This window comes from Chanodichthys erythropterus, chromosome 13 (assembly GCF_024489055.1).
Source record: "Chanodichthys erythropterus isolate Z2021 chromosome 13, ASM2448905v1, whole genome shotgun sequence".
Lineage (NCBI taxonomy): Eukaryota > Metazoa > Chordata > Actinopteri > Cypriniformes > Xenocyprididae > Chanodichthys > Chanodichthys erythropterus.
Window position 1 is genome coordinate 43,000,329 of NC_090233.1, and position 18,935 is coordinate 43,019,263.

General features: G+C 36.8%; 1 protein-coding gene across 4 annotated transcripts in view; it reads left to right on the forward strand.

The window, feature by feature from the left end:
* kank1a (KN motif and ankyrin repeat domains 1a) overlaps positions 1 to 18,935 on the forward strand; it is a 53,393-nt gene that overhangs the window by 20,384 nt on the left and 14,074 nt on the right. For 2 of the 4 annotated variants that reach the window (XM_067408385.1, XM_067408383.1), the window contains exon 2: positions 12,664 to 12,792. The exons of 1 other annotated variant lie outside the window; for it this stretch is intronic. In XM_067408385.1, the coding sequence (XP_067264486.1) occupies positions 12,756 to 12,792 (37 nt within the window). In that variant the 5' untranslated portion in view covers positions 12,664 to 12,755. Of the gene's footprint in view, positions 1 to 10,709; positions 10,861 to 12,663; positions 12,793 to 18,935 lie in introns of those variants that run through there. One more of the 4 variants, XM_067408384.1, reaches the window with a different exon arrangement.

The following is an 18,935-nucleotide window of genomic DNA, read 5'->3' on the forward strand; positions in this document are numbered from 1 at the left end:
AATGGATTATTATACGCTATTGTTCAAAAGTTCTGTGTTGGTAAGATTTTAAATGTTTTTGAAAAGTCTTTTATGTTCACCTAAGCTTTGTATTAAAATACATTAATATTGTCCAATATTACAATTTTAAATAACATTTTTTTAATATGTTTAAAAAATTAATTTATTCCTGTGGTGACATTACTCCAGTCTTCAGTTTCAGATGTTCCTTCAAAAATCATTCTACACTCTTAAAATGCTGGGTTAAAAACAACCCAAGTTTGGTTGGAAATGGACAAACCCAGCGATTGGTTTGTTTTAACCCAGCGGTTGGGTTAAATGTTAAATGCCCAACCTGCTGGGTAGTTTTATTTAAACCTACTATTGTTTAAAAATTGCTATATGGCTAGCTTAAAATGAACCCAAAATAGTTGGGAAATTAAAAACCCAGATGCAATTAGAGACAACAATAATAGACAAAATGTAAATGTTTATTAATAAGCTTTAATATTTTATTAATATAATTTTAATAGTTTAATAGTTTATTAATATAAATTTATTAATAAGCAATTTAATAAATGTTTATTGTTTAATAATTATTCATTGAACATTAATAAATGTTCATTTCCAACATTGGGTTAATTTTAATTAAGCAATACAGTAATTTTTAAACAATAGTTGAGTTAAATAAAACTACCCAGCAGGTTGGGCAAACATTTAACCCTACCGCTGGGTTAAAACAACCCAATTGCTGGGTTTGTCCATTTTCAACCCAACTTGGGTTGTTTTTAACCCAGCATTTTTTAGAGTGTAATATATGCTTATTTGGTGCACAAGAAACATTTCTTGTTATTATAAATGTTGAAAACAGTTGTGCTGCTTAATATTTTTGTGGAGACTTTTTTCAGGTTTCTTTGAATAGAAAATTTAAAAGAACATCATTTATTTGAAATAGAAATCTTTTGTAAAATAGTAAATGTCTTCACTGTCAAATTAATATGACCTTGCTGAATAAAAGTAAACATCTTACTGACTGACTGATGATATATGCCAGTATGGGAAGCAAGTCAAAGCCCAATCTAAGTATTCATGCACCCCCTCTCACTATTTTTCAGCCTATTCCAGCCTCAGTTGTTATACAGGAAGCAATTAAAATTTTTACTGCCAGATTGTGTCTAGTGCATTCGTTCTAGTCATGAGAGATTTTACAGAGCATGCTTTAGTGTTCTGACAGTCCGACAGATCCCATGGAGAGAATGGGACTGGTGGAAGTGTGTGTGTGTGTGTGTGTGTGTGTGTGTGTGTGTGTGTGTGTGTGTGTGTGTGTGTGTGTGTGTGCTGGATGGCAGTTACAGGGAGTAAATGTGGGGGTTTCGTCAAACTGGCTTCGTCTACCAGTGTCTAACCCAGATGGGATCCTCACAGTTTCTCTTCCTCGACTGTGTGGTGAGACAAATCACTTCACTGAGACAACACCATTATCTATGTCTCTCCCACACTTGCTGCCAGTAAACATCCGAAATCTGTTACCCTTTTTCAGACAACAAATGGCTATGACTTGGGTATCTCTTTTGCCTTCTTATTTATTAACTTAAGATAAAGTGCATTTGATGTGTCAGAATCATAAAGGTTTCTATTTCATTTCTTTTCCCACCAAGTTCTCCTCTTTAATTTTCACACAAAATCTTATCACTTAGCCATGGGAATACTTTGTTCTACGTGTCATTCGACCTTAAAGAGCATCTCTCGGTTACTGCTGATAAGCTCAAGGCATATTGGTCCGCTTAATATCAGCATGAATGGCTGAAGGAAGCCATTTAATGGCCATCCTTGGCTATGACGTTACCTCAGAAGTCCCTCTGGACCAGCTGGAGACAAAAGACTACTAGAGTAGTGACCGGCTAGAGATCCTATCTGACTCTGAGACTCAAATATTGGGGTTTTAACAGCTGGTCCAGTCACCGCTCAACAGATGGCTGTGCATAAACAGTGGATGAGGGTTAGAAAATGAATTCAGACAGAATACATTACACCACTAACAAGATCCTTTGACACATTAATGTTAATTTGTTGTTATTATGTCTGTTTTTCAATTTGGAAGCTGAGGTTGAGCCAGTTGTTGCTTTCTTTCACCCGCGACTGTTGATGGCATCTATTAGGGTGAGTTTTACAAAGCGTATTGGAGTACCTCCCTGAAACATATTGTTGCTTCCTTTACGGTTGCTCACTCGATTGAAAGCATAGCGGATGAATGATTTCCCAAACTTTCACAGGGGATGCTTTGGGTCTTTGTTGTGCTGATTTTGGGCAGGGGAACAGCTGTGGAGGCTTCAGGATCTTAGGGACTTGTAGCGTGGGGAGCAGAGGGAAAATTGATTTTTAACGCATTTCAAACACAACCTGGATGCTTGTGCTAAAGCCAATGGTTCTGAAGCAGTTAAATGAAATGTACCTGAGTTTGTGTAAGTTGTACCAGTCCCCACTGCTGGTAATTGTTTGTGGAGGGTTAATGTCCATTGGATGCCAAGTAGTAAGGTTTGCCCATTCCATGCATTTCCCAGCAAATTCCACCCCTCTCTTCCCAGCCCCCTGGAATGGGCCCTTTCTCATTAGCACCATTATAGCCTAGCCAGCTCAAGTGGTTAAGCCAAACAAAACCCTTTAGCCTTTAAACGCAGCTCTAATTAAGGCTGGCAAGGTGTGTTTAACATTGGAATTTCTCCTGCTTCTTTGTAACTGCTGTCTAAAACATTCCTGTAGTGTCTGTCAACAAGGAGCGCCCTTTGGGTTCCCAGTGATTTATTTTTTTTAAAACTTTATTAATTTATTTTTTTTAATTGGTCTTGTAAACAGTACATTTTAATTTGGAATTAGCATGTATGTGGGAATTGCAGGGACAAAACATCCTTTGAATGAATAAATTTAATCTTTTTTTTCTTATTATTTTTCTTATTATTCAGTGTATCAGCAGCCAGCAACTATATTATTTAATATATGTTTTAAATTATTATTTTATAATTTATTTTAAAGATATAAAAAGGAGTGGTCTGGTTGTATTTTTAAATGTTGTATCTAATTATTATACATTATTATACATAAACTAATATTTTATGGATAATAAATATATGGAAAATATATTTTATTAAATGTGTGTGTGTGTGTGTGTGTGTGTGTGTGTGTGTGTGTGTGTGTGTGTGTGTGTGTGTGTGTGTGTGTGTGTGTGTAGATTATATATACATGATGTTAGAAACTAAAATATTTTATATATTTATTTTGTTTTGCCGTAAAAATATATTAAAGATTTGCAATATTATATAATAATATAATACAAATATTAATGTCTAATTGGTCCATATTATCTATATAAAAGCTGTGGATTAATATTCCCATAAATGGTCCTCTGAGGTAACCTTGTGTCAGTTTGAACAAAACTAAAGATGTTTATCCTTTCTCTCATCCTTTTCACATAGGTTGCCTAGAACTTTTTTTTTTCTTTTTTTTTTTTTGAATATCAAAGCGCCTCATAGACACAATTTAACACAAAGAACCAAACAATTTACTCTAAATCCTGCACTATGATTTGATATGTGTTTTGATGAATAAAGCATGGTAGTGCAGCATTCTATGGCTGTAACTCTGGGAGGCTCCCTTGGCTTCCAGCCCTCTCAAGGCTCTTTATCATGAGAAGAACAGCCGCTGGGCCTCTCAGTCTGCCTGGCTCCACTGGAGAGCTAAACAAATAACTGGCTCCAGTCTGTCCTTGGTCAAATGCACGCTTGGACAGAGGTGAGGAGATTTTTATTTAGTTCCAAAAGTGGTAGAATAAGATGAGTAGAAAAAGACATCCACCTGTCAGACAAAAGAGGGTAAAGATAGCGAGAGCGTGTGGCCGATAGGGACTACCCACTCTCCTCTATACACCCTGTGGAGTGGAAGGACTGGGTCATTGTTAAATGAAGCAGTGAGTTTGCTCTGCAGCGCTATGTGGAGTGAACCGTTTCCTCTCGAGTGCTTGTTTTACATCACTTAAAATTGTATTTTTTTTTCTCTCTTATTGGAGCAGTGAGACAAATGGACTGTTGGTTTTTTGGTATGTATGTTTTTCTTTCTTTTTTAAAATTGGTGATTTAATTGGAGTTAGTTTGGTGTTTTCATATGGACAAAGCTTAATAGTTTTATATATTTTAATTGTATTTGTGCTTGGCAGAAAATTAATAAATTAATATTTGTTAAATAGATTTTATGTGCTCATGCACCCATTTAATGCAAATGTGTATGTTTGAAGAATACAGGCCTGTAGATGGCAGTGTTGTCAGAAAATTGCACTTGGACTTGCACAAAAAAGCCTTGTAGCATTGACTAGCTCAGTGAAACCCCAGTTTAGTCTGGCGCAGAGATGTTGACACAGTCCACAGTGTCTTTTGGCTTCATTTATGTCCTCCGTCTGCAAGCGGACAAAAATGGAAGTGTGTTCACTGCTGTACATTTCTGCTATTAAAAAGAAGAGAAGTTGAATAGTGTTGGATCCTCCTGGAACTATTTGGTTAAAAGAATCCAGACACTTTTGAAGACATGCTGGGTTTACAATTATCTGTGATTTATGGGTTCATATACTTATCTTAGTTGCTTTGAACTTATGCCTGTCACTAAAGTTAGACTGTCAATCGTTCATGTGATTAATTTTGGGAAAGAACTTTTGAAAGGGTTTCTAAAATTTTCAGACTTTCTCTCTTAGCTTAATCTGTAGTTTAGTTTTAAACTAGTGCAAAAAAAAAAAAAAAAAAAAAAAACTATCAATGCTCTCTCTGGGAATAATGTTGTCTTTAGTTTGTTTGTGTGTGCTTACCTAACCATTATTTTATGGACAAATGTTGTAACCAGAAGCTAAATCTGCCAAAACCTCCTTTTGGGGATGTCCTCATTTGTAAAAATGGTTTATATATATATATATTTTTAAATTGTAAAATGGTAGTTTTGTGTGGTATTTTATTTTATTTGTTCAGCTCTTTACCTTTGAAAGAACTTTGCTGTCTTATAACACATTCTGTATATATATTCCCATGCAACGCCTGTGGAGTGTGGAAAGTTACTGGAGCACACAGCCGCGCTCGTCTCGCACAAGGAATATAATAGCAGTGATTGACAAGCCAGAGGGCCAATCATTTACGCGATGAACGCGTAAACGATTGGCTGATGTTTTTAAGGCCCTACCTCGTGCACAGATGATGTATATTAATATTATTCCTTTCAGTGCACCTAATAAATAGTCTTTTATCAGTTAGTAAAGACAGTTTCAAGTAATATTGCAAAAATGTATAAAACAAAACATCTCTCATCACCTCTTTAGCACCTTTTAATATGCACAATCATTAGCTCAAAAATGTCAAATGTGTCTTGCTTTATACACAACTGTTCAAAAGTTTGGGGTCAGTAAGATTTTTTTTAAATTAAATTGATCAAAAGTGACAACTTTTCTAACATTATAAATGTCTTCACTATTTCAAATAAATGTTGTTCTTTTGAACTTTCCATTCATCAAAAAGTCCTGGAAAAACATATCACGGTTTCACAAAATATTAAGCAGAACAACTGTTTTCAGCATTAATAATCATAATAAATCATAAGATCATAATCATAAGAATAGGTGTTTCTTGACCACCAAATCAGCATATTAGAATAGTCTTCAGTGTCAAATGATCCTTCAGAAATCAGAGTAATGGCTACCGAAAATTCACCTTTACCATCACAGGAGTAAATTACATTGTCAATTCAAATGTATTCACATTCTGTACTGTATTTTGATCATATGTAGCATAAGAGACTTCAAAACATTACAAAAAAAATCTTACTGACCACAAACTTTTGAACAGTAGTTTATCTATAATCTTTCACTATTAAGGCATTCCACAACAATCTATTATCTCTAATTTCTTTGTCAGCATGACGTACGAAGGTCAAAAACCTCTTTAACCTTTGACAACACTAGATAAGGTGGTTTGGAAAGGCACAAATGGACTTTTCATGTGATCTTGCATTGGAATCAGACTGATTTGTTCTAAATAGTGCCCATGTCATATACTGTTTGTTGTCTTCCTTTGAGCTTTAAAATTTATTGATTCCAAAAGTATCAATGTATTTGTTTATTCCACATATTCCATAATATATTGCATATACAGTATTTATGTTTTAGGGAGTATGAAAACAGGAAGAGGCTATAGTAGCTTTGAGTGAGGTCCTTGTTACTGATAAGCAAACACTTTGCCTTCACTTACTAGTGAATCTACATCTGTATCACAGGACGCCGTTTAAGGCGAACAGACCAGACAAGAGGGTGATAATGATAAAAATAGTGTCCTACAGCCCATGTGAACAGGTCTGTGGTTATGATTAAGTCACTTTCTCTTCAGGGTTCTTTATATTTAGCTGACCTAAATCAGGTTTGGGGCCGTTCAGTCTGATCTTCAGTTTAGAAGTGGCCGTCTAGTGCATCAGCCGCTTGCAGGAGTTTGCGCTCACAGTTTGAAGTTTGACTTTGGCTTTTCCAGCAAGTTGATGTCGAGCTCTTGGAATATCCTGGATACATTTGATTCAGATGAACCGGGTAATCACAATGTGGTTGAATTATTGTCATTTTTTTATTTAATAAACCAATGCAGCAGTCTTTAATACACAGTGCAGGGTTTCAGTGTTTATTTGCATGTAAAGATGATTTCTTTTGGTTTTGCATTACTTAGGCTGAAAAACCAAAGACAAAATAAAAGTGGTCTGCAGTTTCAGAACCCCCCCTGTGCCTGTCAAGATAATTATAAGCTTTGAAGCTGGATTTGGAAGAAGGGGGATCAGCATGGTTGTCGTAAGTAATGGTTGGGGGCATTTGAGCCCGGGTCAGACCTTTGGCCCCCCTGCCAGAAGCTAACACGAATGCACAGGTGTGCTCAGCCCCTCTCTTTTCTGAAGTTCTTTAGTTCTGGCTTACTCAAAGCTCAACGCTATAATGAATTTCAGCTGCCTGCTTTCATGGTCAAGTTGCTTCTGGCAAATCCTCCTTTTCTCCCAACTCTTGTCTTCATAATGACTGTGGCTGATGGGAAGGGGAAAATGGTGTTTATGACTGTACATTTAGGCTGTTTTTTCCCCACTCTCTTAAACACTGGTGTGAAAGATCAAAAGGGAGTTTGTACATTTGAGTGTGTTTCTGGCACATAGTTTCAGAGGGAAGTAGCATTATGAAGTTTAACTTGTCTATTGCTGGCTGGTTTGGTCGTAAAATAATTTGGTCATCTAAATCGTTTCACTTGAGTATGTAATCTTGCCCTCTCGATTTTCTGACTTCAGGTTGTGTCACATTATAAATGCCAGGAGACCCTCTCTGAAAATTGTCAATGGATACACCTGCAGCTCCACCTCAAACTACAACAGCAATATCCGAAATGGCCGTGTGGCCTCTCAGATGCTCCTTTTCCCCTGAGGATGTAAAGATCATGTTACTTTGACCCATTATCTGAATTTTTGTGAGGCTCTATAGGTGGTCTCAGGTTTAAAGTGGTTAGTTTTAAAAAGCTTTTTGGATGTTGTTAAAGGAAACTAAAAATCTGTCATATCGCTCTGTATCACTTGTGTTTTGTGGGAAAAAAATACTCCAAAATGGACATAAAGCATAGTGCAAGTAGCCCATATGACTCCTGTGTTGTACATTTGAAGCCATATGATAGATTTGTATGATAAACTGATAATGTTCCCCTCCATCATAGCTTTATATACATAGCTGTCACACAGAGCTGCATGATCAATTGTTAAAAGATCGTTATCTTGAATCAAACACCCACGAATTTTAAATGTCAATGATTCGGCTTAGTCGATTAAACCTTTGACAAGTAGCCTATACGATCACAGCAAAACATTCAGATCTGTGTTGGTGCTGCTGTTGACTCAGAGAGAGCAGTTGTCATGTATAGATATGAAACTGCTCTTCAACCACAAAAGTATCATTATTTCTGTGTTACAATATTTCAGATTATCACACAAGTACTGAAATAAAATGTTATAGTTCGGATATAAACACTGATGTCTATGGTAGCAATCATAATAGAGCAAATCACCTTTTGAAACTTGACACTTCAAATAAAGATTGTATCAATTACATTGTTACGCCAGTAGGTGGCGACAAGTGACTGTTAAAAATGTATTTGTCGTTGAATCATTTATTCAAGAGATTCATGCAAAAACACAAAAGGCTCATTCAAGATGCATCGGCGACACGCAGACCGATCGGCGAATGACATCAACGTACCGCGAGAGCAATTCAAAAGCCTAAGAGTCGTATGCTGTCCAAACGCTCTCGCAGTACTTTGATGTCATACGCTGATCGGTCTGCGCAGTACCGATCGATTGAGCCTAAATTCATGCAGTAATGAAACAAGTGAAGTCTTTATGAGCGAGTCATTGAATCATTCATTCAAACCGATTAAAAAAAAAATCTAATTTATTAAACATTTTTTAAAGACCGTTTTGTTTAGTTGTTCTCAATTCTCAATTCATCCAGAACCGTGCAGTTCTACTCTCACATCATTTTGTTAGTTAGTTTTTTTTATATATATATATATATATATATATAATATTTTTTTTAAATAAGTCTTTTTTTCACTCTTCTTATCAAAAATACTGTAAAACATACAATTCAATATATATTATTGCAATTTAAAAAATATATATTTTTTCATTTTTCAGCCTGCCATTTACTGCAGTTTTCAGTGTCACATGATCCTTCAGAAATCATTCTAATATGCTGATTTGCAGCTCAAGAAACATTTCTCCTTACCACTCCCATTTTAGATCTGTCTCCAGCAGTGGAGCGTGTTTGTGTGTGTTTGAATGCAGATCCTTGTATGGACCTGCACTCCATGTTTAAATGCTGCCTCTGGCTATAGTGTTGTGTCAGATGACTGCCTCGTCATGCTACCCTGCCCTCACCTCTGGAGATGTGCTATTCCTCCCACTAGCATGCCACGTTCTCTTGTATAAGGGAGATTTCCTGTGTCACTTTCCCTCTCTGTTCATGAAACTCTTTTAAGAAACTTTCTAGCATGACATATAACTGTGACAAGGCTTTGTAGCCCCCTTCCTACTTAACTGAATAGTTAAGTAGTTCAGTAGTGCAAATTCATGAAAGGAATTTAAAGGTGGACATTTAAATTCATCAGTATCTACCTGTTAGCAAGGCTTTAAGTGCCATCTTTGATTACAGATGTCTTTTTTTAACCTAGTTAATTTTACCTAAGTTTATGAGAACATCTGTCCTTGAAATTTTTAAAGGTGCCATAGAAAGTCTTTTCAAAAGATGTAATATAAGTCTAAGGTGTTCCCTGAATGTGTCTGTGAAGTTTCAGCTCAAAATACCCCATAGATTTTTTTTTTTTTTTTATTCATTTTTTTAAATGCCTATTTTGGGGCATCATTAACTATGCACCGATATATAGGTTGCCGCCCCTTTAATTCTCGTGCTCCCCCGCCCCCGGAGCTCGCACTTGCCTTGAACAGCATAAACACAGTTCACACAGCTAATATAACCCTCAAAATGGATCTTTACAAAGTGTTCGTGATGTAGCATGTCTAATCGCGTAAGTATTGTATTTATTTGGATGTTTACATCTGATTCTGAATGAGTTTGAGGCTATGCTCAGTGGCTAACGGCTAATGCTTTGATAGTGCTCCGTGGCAAAAGCTAACATTACATTCTTTATAAATCTCTCCAACAGTGTGTAGTTGTGTTTTATGAATTATACAGACTGCAAGTGTTTAATAATGAAAATAGCGACGGCTCTCTGGTCTCCATGAATACAGTAAGAAAAGATGGTAACTTTAACCACATTTAACAGTACATTAGCAACATGCTAACGAAACATTTAGAAAGACACTTTACAAATATCACTAAAAATATCATGCTATCATGGATCATGTCAGTTATTATTGCTCCATCTGCCATTTTTCGCTGTTGTCCTTGCTTGCTTACCTAGTCTGATGATTCAGCTGTGCACAGATTCAGACGTTCTGCCCTTGTCTATTGGCTTGAACATGAGCTGGCATATGCAAATATTTGGGGCGTACATATTAATGATCCCGACTGTTACGTAACAGTCAGTGTTATGTTGAGATTCGCCTGTTCTTCGGAGGTCTTTTAAACAAATGAGATTTATATAAGGAGGAAACAATTGAGTTTGAAACTCAGTGTATGTCTTTTCCATGTACTGAACTCTTGTTATTCAACTATGCCAAGGTAAATTCAATATTTAATTCTAGGGGCACCTTAAAATCAATGGCATCTGATTCAGACAGGCCATATCACATGTCCAGAGGTGTTGTCTGTGCATCTCTCCTTTTAATTTTTGTTTTTGAAAAGATTCACTTATATTCTAATATTCAAGTACAGACTTTGCTAACAGGGTGTTGAAAACAGGGAGTGACACTGAATGAGTAAAAATTATGAAACACGCCTTTCCGTTTCTTTTCACTACCAGTAAGAATGATCTACCTGCAGTTACACGTCAATCTTTAGCAGGCTGACCCTGTTTGCTATTAACAAGCAACCTTCTTGATGCCATTGTGTGCCAATAGAGGACTTAACTTTGTAAGAGTGTTTGATTGGACATCTTTTTCTTTACAGCGAGGGTCTCTTGTTAATGGTCTGGTCACTGATTTGTTCAACACGGATGGATGCATCCTTTCCTCTTATAGGACCTCTGACATCTGAGAAAGTTAGCTAATCTTAGCTGTAATATACACTCTGTGTTGCGTAGATGCTTTGGCTTATAGGTGACTGCAAAGCCGTAGTAACTTCATTCCCTGTTACTAGATGTTGAAGAAGTTTAAGAATGACTGAACAAGGTAGGTGCGCTTTTTAGTCTGTCACATCTGCATGCATGAACCTTTGCAGCATGAACATAGAATATAGAATATATCTAAACTGTGTGTGTGTTTATATAAAATTTTGACTGAACCTAAATTGACCCTTGAGGTGTTTTTGTCTGTAAAGTTAGTGATGCAAACTAATCTGTATGATATTTTTAAATAATCACGCATTCTGGGTTTAAAATGTATTTTAATGTAAGCCACTCATTCATTTTTAATGGCAGCATTTTAGCATGTTTTGACAAGCTCAGAGTTGACATTCAGCCACGTGCGTATTTTCGTCCAATTCCACATTTTTGCGTCTTTGTTGAGACTGAGTCATTTTTCTTTCTTAAAATTAAACGAATGTCCACACAGTCTCCTTGTTTACAGAATGAAGTGATTTATTGATGAACTCTTTTGCTGTGCTTTTTAATGGTGAAAATGAAAAGTTGCCCTTTTGTCTTCTATTCAAATAAAAAAAGAAATATCAAAACTTCACAAATTTTTGTCCTATGTCTTTTGAATAAGACATTGCACAAGTGGTTACCTCAGTTTGACTGTGAACTTTGGCTGTGCTGTATGTTTCTGCAAAAACAGAGGCATGCTGTTGTTGTAATATGTGTGTTTTGTGCGAGATGGAGGAAATTCCTTAACACGTCCTGTGTTTCGTAATACTCAGGACTGGTCCAATCATTGTTTTTACTAGCTTCCCAAGTCTGTGTTCTTCAGAGAACATAGCAGACCTCCCACTGGTTCCTCTTCCTGCCGTTCTTCCACCAGTGGTTTATGAGACCCACCACTGAATCTGCTGCACACATGCATGTCTGCTGCTCCGTCACTGCTTTGCTTAAACAAACGGTTTTTGGTCATGCAGAATCCCGCACTACCGAATCTTAGATCTTGATATTACTGCTGCTCCAACATGTAAGGATGAACAGCTTCTCCTTCACACAAAAACAAGTTTTTCTTTTGGCACCAGAATCAATGTAGTTCGAGATGGTGAACTGGTTGCCAAACATTTCTGATTGGTCAAGTTGGTCTGTCTTTAGTTCCTTCCAGTCCCAGAGCTTATTTAGAGTGGAGTGCAGTTTCATTTCAGATGTCTTATAAGGTCAAGAAGTGTGCAACCGTGTTAGTCTGTTTCTCATATCATAACTTTGTGTCAGAAACAAACTGATGTTTTAAGTCGTATGGAAAATGAGGATTAGTAAATGATGACAACATTCTCATTTTTAGTTGAACTATAACATTTCTACTCTCAGAAAAAAAAATGGTTCTACTAAAATGGTGGGGAAAAAAAGAAGCTGTTACTGGTACACTTTCAAGGGTACTAATATGTACCATTTAGGTACTAATATATACACTTTAGGTATTAATATGTACCTTTACTGTACTAATATGCACCCTTTAGGAGTAAATAAGGTACAAAAGTGCACTTTTTGAAACAGTGACAGATTTTGAACCCTTTTTTATGAGAGTGTAGGATTTGTCACAAGGTTATTTCTGTATGCCCACCATTTGAAGGTTAGTTCTGTTTGTTGTTAAATATTAAATGACCTCAATGAAAGCTCATGTTTTGGTTAAACTACCCACAAGCTCTTGCAGATAAGCACAAAATTGCAATACTGAGGTGCGTCACTTAGGCCTCACCTATTTTAGATCTGAGCTCATGGTTTGTTTCGTGAACTTCACATTGACTTTTGGATTGTTTGTACTATATGTATAATATGTGTATTTGTTGTGAATCATGCATGTGTTATTGTGCCTTGACATTTTGTGTTTTGTTGTTTTGTCCAGTTTGCAGGTTGCATGGCAAGCTGATTTGATGCATGACATTTGCATGAGTGCATTCAGGCTCTCTGTGGGATTTCGAACGAGTCTCTGCAGCCATGGCCCAAACCATGCACGTTAACGGCAATGCCTCAGGTAACACCCCTCCCTTTTAATTGGCATGATTGTCTGTTCTATTCACTAATGAATCATCAGCGTTTATGCCTAGAGTTATTCTTAGTTAAAATTGTGTAATTTCTGCACCGGTAGAGTCACCAAATGGAATTGCAAAAATAATACTTGTTGTCAAACAGGTTTCCCAAACACTCCCTCTAAAGAGTCCCACCCCAGACTCACGCCATTGGTTGAAACACTGTTTCTTAGTTTTTTTGAGCATCGCAAACAACCAGGCCAACAAAGGTGGAAAAGGAGAAAGTATTTTAATATAAAAAAATTAACACACTTCAGCTTTAACTTTGCCAAGTGAAGACCCAGGTGAACATTTGAACAAATATATGCTTTAGAGTTTTGAGACATATGTTTCTGAGTGTTGAGCACTGTTTGAGGATTCAAGCCCACAATTTTTGTACAATCCTGCATTTCTTAAACGGGACAGGAGCGTGATTTTCACAGCATGCTGTGAAATATTGCATGTCAGCCTTGCTGGGCTCCGAACACTCAACCAAAACATCAACACATTCCACTGCACATTCCTTAAGTGAAAGAGCAACAACATGAGTAATAAGAACAACTGTTATTTCAGTCGCTTTATATTGAGTGATGCAATGCAAATAAATTGAATTAATGGGTTTTGCTCCTTTTTATGCCATGTAGCCAGCTTGTGTTGACAAAAGGTCATTTTGATGGTACTTTGAATGTCAAGTAGGCATGTTTTTGTTGTAGATTAGGGAAATCAGCTTAACGAAACTAACACAGTCAATAGATAGCTTCTTTCTTTATGATATTGTATCTTCTTTGGGCATTTTGGTTGTTTGTGTCAGTGAACCCTCACCTTTGATATTTACACAATGAAATTCAGGTCAGTAATGGCCTAAAGGAGATTTCGTGTTGTCTTGGACTCTTTCCATATGGCGCCTCCACAGCAAACTAAGGCCAGATCACTTGGTGTTAAACAAGACTGCCAAGCTGTGCCATTATAAAGTCTAGAATTCTAGCTGATTAGCATGTCAAGATTGAAGGGCTAATGGACGTGCTAAATTGTTGGACACTAGTATTATGGTACTTGATTACTGTTGAGTTACAATGGGCTTCTTTATTCAAGCGATCTGGTACCTCATTAACCTTTTAAACATATTTTCAGTTTGTGTATTGAGTGTCTGTAAAGTTGAGCTTTCATCCTAATCTAGTGTGTAGAAACTTCCAAAGCAGATACATGTATTGAACATTTAGAAGTGTTTTTATAGCCTGAGATTAGACGTGACTGCTAAAATCTGTGCATAATTTGAGTACATGATTTCGACATTAGATCCAAGTTTAGTTTTGTAAAGCAAAACCATGAGCTCAAAATGGAAGTTTTGTGGCTTTTATTCCATGTCTTGTGGTCTTCTATGGTGGAAGTTGACAAAATGATCAGATATTTAAAATTTACAGTCTTTTTTGTGACACATTGTGCCCAGAATAGAAAACTACTCCTCGAGCCATTTCGTGGGGTATTCAAGGTTGTATATCAGCTGAATCACAGCAGAAAGTCTGAAAACCTTGCTTATGTAATGAATGAAACAAGACTATGATTCAGGCCTATTAATTGTAATAATTTGAAGCCTGTCTACAATAATCCCCTGCATGTCATTTACAGCCATTCTTTCAGATATTTTTGGTTCAGTTAATGCTAATATTGGCTGGGTTAGCATTTGTCTGGGATGGTACTGCAGGTTTAGTTAATATAAATGCTTTAATAAACTGGATCTGTTCACCGTTTCTCTTGGTGTTTCGCTCTGTTCTTTCATGGCAGGACTATTCTTAGAAAAGCTTCTGTATCTGTTCCAGCATTGTTGTTGTGCTTGTTTAATGGCTCTGTGTGTTTGTTAGTGTGGTCTTGAAGATGACGTGGATTTCTGGGATAATTAAACTAGAAGGCTGACGTGGTTTCCATGGGCCGGGTCAGGAAATACCAGGCCAGAGTGAGAAAAAGGGCCTCTGTTTTCTCTTCTGTGTGTGTGTGTGTGTGTTTGAGAGAAGGCTCTGATATGCTCAGACCAGTAATGCTAGCCTGCTACAGCCAAACTCCTGTCCTAGTAAGTGACAAAACAGTATTATATTCAGTGCTCTAGGCATTTAAAGGTAGACTGAATGAATGGTCATTAAGTAAAATGGATCAAGTGTTGTAGATACTTAATTACTGATTTATGTCAATTGTGTTTTGCTGATTTGGTTTAAAAGGAAATGTTCAAGAAGATTGCATTTGTATTTTTTCAGGTTTCAAGTTGGTCTGTTGTAGTTGATGTTAAATATCATATTTGAAAGGGACTCCATTGGAGGGTCTTGGACAACAGGTTTTTGTGGAAAACATGTCGTCCACCAGGCAATATTAAACCCCCCGTCCTACATTAGTAACTGCTGTAACATTGTTATTGCACTGGGCTGCGTTTCCCAGAAGCATTGTAAGCCTAAGTTGATCGTAGAACCATTGCCACCAATGGATATACGATCAACTTAGGCTTACGATGCTTTTGGGAAATGCTACCCTGGTTTGTTTGAAGCAAACTGGCATTGTAAAGATCTGGAGGCCATTGATGTGGGCTTTTTAGTTTTTGCAATGCATACGCCTGAAATACCTGTATAAATGTTTCAAACCTGACAATATTCCATATATATCCATATTATCCATATATATGGCTTCTTTTACAGGCCTCTTTTGGCTTCTCTTACAGGCTTCTTTTTTTGTAATAATAATAGTGTTTTTTTTTTTGTTTTTGTTTTTTACAGAAATTTAAAAAAAAAAAATTATTAATGTTTTTATCGGTTTTATTTACTTGGTAATAAATCTGTTTTATTTACTTATCAAGCGCTCATGTAACTGTTTAGGTTACAGTTTCTTACATGTTTTGTTCTGTTCAGGTAAAAGTAAAAATAAATCTAAATGTTCATGCAAACATTGTAGTCTGTGGAATTTACAGGGTTTAGCTGTCATTAAATAGATTATGTCTGGGAGATGGCTAGAATTGTTGGTGTGAAACTTCACTTTAATATTTTGAAAAGTCTATAAGGTTTTGTTTTCTCAAACATTTTATGCTTGCTGTATGTCCACCACCTGTATTTTCCTGCTGCACATATACTGTGAAAGAGAACTTGGGTGTATGTCATCATTCCTGACATGCTGATCTCTCAAATTTCCATATAGGTTTTGTGGTTAGCAAAACAAGCTGATTTATGAAGTTTGTTTTTCCTCCCACATCATAGAATTGGGTATCTGAGGTCAGACTTTCAAATAGGCATCTATTTTTATTGCTAACATTCAGCAGATCTCATGCCCAAGGTGATCGTCAACTCTTTGAGAGATCCACGGAGATTTCATTGTCCTTAGGGGTTTGTAATTGGTAATGAATTCTCTCAGGAGTGTTGTATTGGAATAGACCTCAAGTGTAATAGGCAGAACATAAAAGAAACCAAAAACAAATTGGAACTACAGATTTTAGATAACAGTCTGGTTAAAATGATTCTGCTTTTGCAAGGCAGCATGGTTTCTGGTCACAACGTAATGCTGATCGCTCAAAAATTTAGCAGCTACTTGCTGACATGTCTTTGGACATTTAGTCAGACAGTTTTTGCTAGACACAGAAGATAAGCCATGACCTTTTAAACTCAAAGATTGTGAGGCACTCTTGTACTAATTCTTCTCTGTCCATCTCTTTTATTAAAAGCAGTGCACAGATAAAGCAGGAAAAATAGCAGGGCTGTCTTTGGACATCTATTTTAAGTTGTTTACATGACACTAATGTTACATTTGGTCAAAAGTGGATGCCTTGTGAGAATTCTCGCGCCATCTTGTGCATCAGCATTTCCAAGTAAACATAGAAAACAATGGAGAGGAAAAAAAAAAAACACTTAAACGCAACAACATTTAAAAATATTCCCTTGTGATTTCCCAAAGCATTTCCTCTCTACTATATTGGCCATTTTTTCTGACCTTTTTAAATAGTTTAGATAGTTTGGGCAATCATTTAAAGCACTCCTAATGTCGGCTAATGCTAATAATGCTGTTTAAAGACACAATCAGTTGCTATTAGTGTTTAAACAACAAAGCTTCCTGTAGATATCACACTTGTCCATACTTTTTACAAACCCCATTTACATGGACCTCTTTCTGCTTATTTTGTCCACAAATAACTTTGTGACAACAGACATGCCAAATGATCGTGTGTCACGTTTGTTTGTCCACCTGTCAGAAACATGAGTCTTTTTTCTTCTCTCTCTCTCTCTCTCTCTCTCTCTCTCTCTTACTGGTCACTGCCATATCCTTGCTTTTTGGTTTTAGCCAATCACATTAAATAATAATAATTCTCATGACAAGGACTATAACTTGAAACCTTAGCCTGCACTAAATACAGGAGAGCACTACCATCAGTTTTGAATTTAACACAGGTGAAGTGTGAATGGCTTTATGAATAAATCAAAAATGTTTTATTCTGTAAGTACTGTCTCAGTTTGGTCTTTTTAAAAAATATATATATATATATATATTTTACTTGCTGCCAGCTAGTTGCTGAATTTTAAGACATTCTAGCTTACACTGTTAAAAGTGCTTTCCAACATAGAGTAAGTTTGGTTCAGTACGTTGCCCGTAGCATAAACTATTTTGATCTGAACATCCTCTAGGCTGTTTTTGTGTCTGATGGTGAGTAGTGTAATTCTAGACTGCTAAAAGAGAGTGTGGGTGGATTATTCTTGGAGCCGTTTCTCACACTGCTTTCATTCGTTTCCCTTGCTTCTCGCTTGTCCCTTTAGTGTCACAGGTTTACAGCCCCCTCCCAGTGAGGTCAGCGCTCAGCTGCCTAAGTGTCTGTTCCTCGTACCAGACGAGCCTGTGTCTCTCTCCATGACATTGCTGTTGTGCTATTGCTATAGTCAGCAAAGCTAGCGGGTGTGCTTAACAAGCTAGCGATTGTTGCTGTGCAAATACAGTAAAAGAGGTTTTGTCACTGCTGTTGAATGATTGTTGCTTGGCTAAATAAAGAATGAAGCGAGTATTGAAATGAGTATTTAAAAAAATGTCTCTTTTGGTCTGCTATCCTTGTAAACTTTTATTGTCATTGAAAAAAGCCACATTCATGTCAATATCTTGGTGTTTTTATCTGTGATCCTAAACATGGTTCACATTAAAGAGCAGCAAAAGCTTAACTAAAACTTGTATTATGTGTCTAGTGAGTTTAGGCTTCTTAATATGACAAAGACATGCTTGGAAAGAGTGTTTAAAAAGGGACCACTGTTTTAAGGGGTTACAAAGTGTTTAAAGAGCACTTTCAGAGAGGCAAGACAGAAGAAACGGTGTAAGTGCTGCATGATTGGTAGAGACAGTTAGCCTATCACAGGCGGCGCTGAGCTGGGCTAAGTTTACACCAATAGTGGAATTTTTCCCCTTATGGAGTGAAGGTTGAGAAAGTGCTCAGTGAGTGAGGGGAGGCAGCCTGCAGCTTGTTCTAGTTATAAAACTATTACGGCTTGTAAGGGAACAGGCACCGCTGCATGAGGACTGCTGTTTGACTTGGGGTAAGTGACGCTTGAACAATGAGGGATTAGGTTGCCTTAACCTTCTCAAAACCTCTTTCAGTTAAACCTATATAAGGAACATGGGATGCAATGTTTGAATGGGTGTTACATGGTCAAGTAAACTTTGATGCGTTTTACATCTGTCCTTAAAACGTACCAAGAAAATGTGTTCAATGGTTTGTTGTTTGTGCTTAATGCGCTGTGCCTGCTCTCTAAATCATCTGAAAGTGTCTTGGCTTTCAGAGAGTTAATCTGTCTAACTGATGGCAGGAATTCTCTGTCCGATGTGGAATTTGGACTGTGATATAAGCTCTGTTGATGGATATTCCTTGGCTTCTAGCTGAAAAGAAACTATTAACGTTTTTGCCTCTCTGTCAAGGTATTTCTTGTCTGCTAGGTAGTGAGTGAGTGAAATGTTTAAAATATTGCCAGTTGCATCAGACCAAATCAATTTTTGGATAGAAAGAAATATTTGCTCTCCTTGTTTTCCCTTAACCCCACCCCCACTTGCCCCCACCTTGCAAATGCTCAGCAAACACATGGAGTTTGTTTTGCCATGAAAATGAATAGAA